This window comes from Notothenia coriiceps, unplaced genomic scaffold (assembly GCF_000735185.1).
Source record: "Notothenia coriiceps isolate Sejong01 unplaced genomic scaffold, NC01 NC01_scaffold00034499, whole genome shotgun sequence".
In the NCBI taxonomy this organism is placed as follows: Eukaryota; Metazoa; Chordata; class Actinopteri; order Perciformes; family Nototheniidae; genus Notothenia; species Notothenia coriiceps.
This window is the reverse complement of record NW_011367200.1, coordinates 10967-15990: the sequence shown is the minus strand read 5'-3', so window position 1 is coordinate 15990 and position 5024 is coordinate 10967. Positions and strand designations below refer to the sequence as shown.

General features: G+C 41.1%; 1 protein-coding gene across 1 annotated transcript in view; it reads right to left on the bottom strand.

Moving 5' to 3' along the window:
• lrig2 (leucine-rich repeats and immunoglobulin-like domains 2) overlaps positions 1-5024 on the bottom strand; it is a 19363-nt gene that overhangs the window by 4231 nt on the left and 10108 nt on the right. The window contains exons 9-12 of the mRNA XM_010790676.1: positions 3717-3788; positions 3459-3527; positions 1931-2094; positions 1234-1545 (exon numbers count right to left, since the gene is read on the bottom strand). Coding sequence (XP_010788978.1) covers positions 1234-1545; positions 1931-2094; positions 3459-3527; positions 3717-3788 — 617 coding nt within the window. The remainder of the gene's footprint in view (positions 1-1233; positions 1546-1930; positions 2095-3458; positions 3528-3716; positions 3789-5024) is intronic.

The window sequence follows — 5024 nt, the reverse complement described above, 5'->3', positions numbered from 1 at the left end:
GCAATATTATTCCGTGCATGTGTTAAAAACCTTATTTCCATTTGATTCATTGGATTACTCGCGTGAATGTTTAGCACGTTAATGCTTTCGTTTTTAAAACCGTCCGACCTCCACTACAAAACCATCAACCAGTTGCATAGGATTAAAAAATGTCAACACTCACTCACCCCGTCTTAAACATTCCCAAGGAAGTGCCTCTGTCTCTCGTTGTGCTGGATGAAGTCACTGGCGACGAGTAAACCCAAAATAGTCCCAAACAGGCGCAGAGGCATTTTTCTTTTTTACTAGTTGTCCGAGTTCGGGGCCGGCTAATGCTGCCGCCATCTTGCTCAGCTCAGCTCTGTGCTGAGCTCTGAGAGCGGGAAAGACGGACTGCCCTCCCCTGCCCTCTGCTGGCGCGTGCTGTGCATTACAACCAATGTCGTTCCTATCAAAACTCTGTGTCAGTGTAGTAGAATGAAACGCATCTGTGATTTGGCGCACAGTCTGTGACGTCACGGTATTGAAAATCATACCGACAGTATTTCGAAATACCCTGGTATACCGTAATACCGTCCAAGCCTAGTCTCAGATATATAAAAAACATGCCTATGATGTGTTTTGCTCAAAATACCAAACGGATCTTGCCTTTTAGACATCCCTCATATCCCTCTATTTCAGCCCTCTTAGAGAATGGCTGATTCTGTGACTGATGCTGCTGGCCCCGCCCCCTTTTGAGCACATAGGCAAGGCAAGCAGTGAGTTCAACGATTATTTCTGAAACAGTATGGAGCTCAAATGCTTTTTTTCCTTGCAGGTTTACAACAAGGCGAGTTCCTTTTTCTATTTCCTGCTTTTTTACACATACTCTCTCCAGTACAGGTTAGCTCTGAGTGTTAGCGATGCTTCCTAATGTAAACAAAGACCGTCCAAAACGCATTGTTTCTGATAGAGACTTTTCTGATAGGACTGTGGGCGTAAAGCCAGCCCACATTTCCGATATTACGTCATATCGGACGCAAATCTGGATCAGCTCCATTGTACCCCCATTTTTAGAGATTTGGGTACGGAGGAAAAGAGAGAGGGTTTTATTTTCTGACACTTTGTGAGTTCCCTGACACACAAGGGACACATATTTATGTATAGAAGACATCAAAAAGTGCATTTTGCATGACAGGACATCTTTAACCTTTTACTGCAGGGCAAGATAAGAAAACGCAAATCATGACATTCTGAAAGGGCAAACGTCCTCACCATTGACAGTAAGCTTGGCCCTGTTGGAGTAGTTGGAGCCAAAGTGATTGGAGACCACGCACTGGTAGCGGCCCTCGTCAGTGAAGTTGGCATTGAGCAGGTGGAGCACGGCGGTGTAGATCAGCTCTCCCTCCTGGTACCGGGCGTAGTTTTGCACCTCTGCGTCATACAGCACCTCCCCATCCTTCCGCCAAGCCGTGGTCATCGGTGAATCGCTGCTGCTGGACGCCACGCAGCTCAGAGTCACGTTGTTCCCCCGCAGCGCCTCATACGTCTCGGGATGAGTTGTGATCCGGGGCTTTGGGAAATCATCTGTGGAGGAGCAAGGACAGCAAGTGTGAAACTCTGCTTTTTTAAATAGAAAATCCTTTTTACAGAACACTGCTTAAATAAAATGTAAGATTGTAGTTGATGTTCAAATTAAATGTTCCAATACAGAACAGGGAAAATGGTTGTCAGAATTTGTGTCATTTAGGACCAAAAAACGTTGCCATAGTTTTACGGACCGATTACAGAGGAAATTAAGATTCTGAACACAACTTCTACAGTGAAATAATTGTAAAATATAAAAGAGATACTCAATATCCTTTCCTAGCTTACAATGACAAATATTTTCCAGTGTGTTGAAGAGTAATCATATTGTATCAAACTAGGTTAAGTTTTGGAAAAAAAGAAAGAAAAGAGAAGAGGAACTGACCACAAACAAACTCTTGCGGGCCGACAGACAGGACGTTGTGAGCGAGTAGGCTGGCAGGATGAGCGCAGACGGCAGACACAGACTGGAGGAAGCTGTTCTCAGTCAGCCACGGCCCCAGCCACTGCATGTGGCAGTCACACAGCAGGCTGCTGGTGTTCAGGACGCTGAGGACGGAAACAAATGGAGGAAGCGTAAGAGGAGGCATTGTAAAATGAGTTTGAATCACCAAACTTCAGTAGAGAAAATTATAAAAAGGATTGAATAATTAAAATAAAATGGAATTTGGGATTACCAGGTTTGTGATATTTTCTGAAAGTGGTTAATAATGTACTTATTAGAAGTAGCACATTTGTAAAACCTTGCTTGTAATGAAGCTTACATTAATTAATAACATTTTATTTTAAAGTATTATCAAAATGGCTATTTTTAAATAATGTATTTATTCAAACAAGAACCATACATACAAATACATTAATCTCAGAAAAGAGAATAGAAGATTTATTATATTATCTACTTTGACAACATATTTAGTGCTGCTTGAATGACAGTGAGAATGCAAGAATAGTAATATTTCAGTTATTCCAAATATCATGAGACAGAGCTCTGAAGACCCTGAAATGTTGCGTTATTCAACCTAACTGTTCTTAGGTCATTTCTCTAGCAGTTCAAATACAAACCGAACACAAATCCACTAAGCAACCAAAAAAAACTAAAACAAGCAATGATACACAAGTTATTCAATTATCTTAAAGCGACCTCATTTTGGACCCAGTCAGCATGAGACAAAAAAAAAATCCAAGGAATAGTTATTAACAGGTTAGAAGAGAACCTTTAAAGGATAAACAGGATATGAGAACAGTTGTATTGATACCCAAGTGTAAAAGAAGCATGTTTAAATACTTAAAAGATGAACATGTTAAGTTCCTGAGTCTAAGTTCAACCAAAGCCACTTCATCCAACCTCCAATCAAAAAGTGCTGTATTGTATTGAAGCAGCAGATTAATTCATGCTTTTGTAACATGTATGACTTTGACAGCTACTGGGGCTAAGATAAACTCCTAAAATGGGCTTATAAAAACCTCAAAAAAAGGCAAAAGACTAAAACATGTACACGGCCCAGCTGTCATTATGGAGCAGATGATGATGCTGCATCACAAAAGCTGGATCAAATATCTGTGCTTGTCCAATCAAGTCTGAAATTGTAGGGTTTTACTCAAAGAATAAATAAGACATTAATGACTGTTAAATGACAAATGTATTTAAAGCCAAAAATGTGGTGAAAAGCTCAAAGGTAAAGTAGCTCCAATATATTTATTACTTAAGCTACGAGGTCAACACTTCTTCACACAATTAAATAATGGCAATTAAAATGCTTTATTATGTCTTTTAATTGCAGTCCAACTAATTCATTACAATTCCCTTTTAATGAAAGCAATATTTCTAAATCAGTCCAAGAACAAATAACACAAGGAAGCTGGCCTCCAAATGTGTTTATGAGAGTTGTTTGATTCATTTAGAGTCTACTCACAACTCTTTGAGCTTCATATGGGACATCGCCTCGGGGTGTATCGACATGATGCCGTTCTTGCTCAGGTCCCTGCAGAGCGGACAGAAATATGGATTAGACACAATTTCGATGTGTTTCTATCAAAATGGCATCCCATTTCACAAGCAAAAGTAAGCAACGACAGAATAGTGTGGGAAAATAAAACATTGTGCGCTCCGTTATCATTCGACAATAACTGAGATTAAAACAGTGCTGAGAAACAGGTGTGCCGTTACTTACAGATGTTCCAGCTCATCCAGGCCCTCAAACGCTTTCTTGGTGATTGATTTGATTTTGTTCCGCTGTATTATTCTGAAAAAAGCAAAAATATTTAATGTGATGCTCCTGGGTAATATTTGTTGCATACTGGAACTCCTGTGTAAGCAGTTTTCTTTACGGCTAAATTCAGAAATCAGAATTTCAATGAAAGTTAGATTAAGCTTGAGGAACTATTTCAAAGCACAATAAAACCTGACAAGCACAAACAGATGTTTTTGTGAATGAAGCTTCTCATTATCACCAGGGAACATTAACATCTCTAATCTCTGCAACACTGCCAAATGAAGCTCAGCGCAAGTTCTTTCAGGAAGACTGGTATACAGTCACTCCGCAGCTGCTTATAATCAGCTCATCAAGGGCTTCCTGCAAACACATTACATTCACCTCAATCTCAGCAGCCAATCATCGTGCTGCAGCCAAACTTTAAAATGGTTCTCCTTTCTCTTGCAGTCAGCTGTGATTTCAGGTGTTCATGCTGCCGCCATCCCCGTTTCAGATCCTCGTAGCAGATATCAAGCAAGAGCGAGAGGAGAAGACCTCCATCGGCAGAAACACGGGTACGTCCGGCCGGCCGTCTCGGCATAAGCGAACAAGCTGATCCGGTATCAGAACGGAGTCGAGGCCCCACGATCAGCTAACACGGAAGTCGCATTACGCACAAGCCGACCGCAAGCAGGCCCTCTACACCGCATTCAATCCCTCCCAGGAAATTCAACCAGCAGATAAGTGACGTTTATCTGTGTTCACTGCACGTTTAGGCATGATCGCCTCCGTGTCTCATCAGATTCGTATCTCGGCACCCGTTTATGGGTTGGGGCAGTCCGGATAAAATAATGATATATTTAAAAAATGAATAAATATAAAAGAAAGAAAGAATGCACAGTTTCTCCTTCATACTTTCATGCTTATAACTGGTGGTGGTGCAAACCGTGCTTGCTTTAATGATCATACGATCCCCTCCATCTGGTACTTCAATAGCAAACCTCNTCTTCATACTTTCATGCATATAACTGGTGGTGGTGCAAACCGTGCTTGCTTTAATGATCATACGATCCCCTCATCTGGTACTTCAATAGCAAACCTCAGCTAATGTCTCAGTGCACACTTTTCCGTCAAGCATAGGGAATGGATGCAATATAAACAACTCAGGCTCAATGTAGTCTTGCAGCGTATGTCTCTCACAGCAATGAGTCACTCACTCAGCTCACGTTTTAATCATCTGCAGAATACCTTCATTGCATTATTTATTATTAATCAGCACTTCTCCAG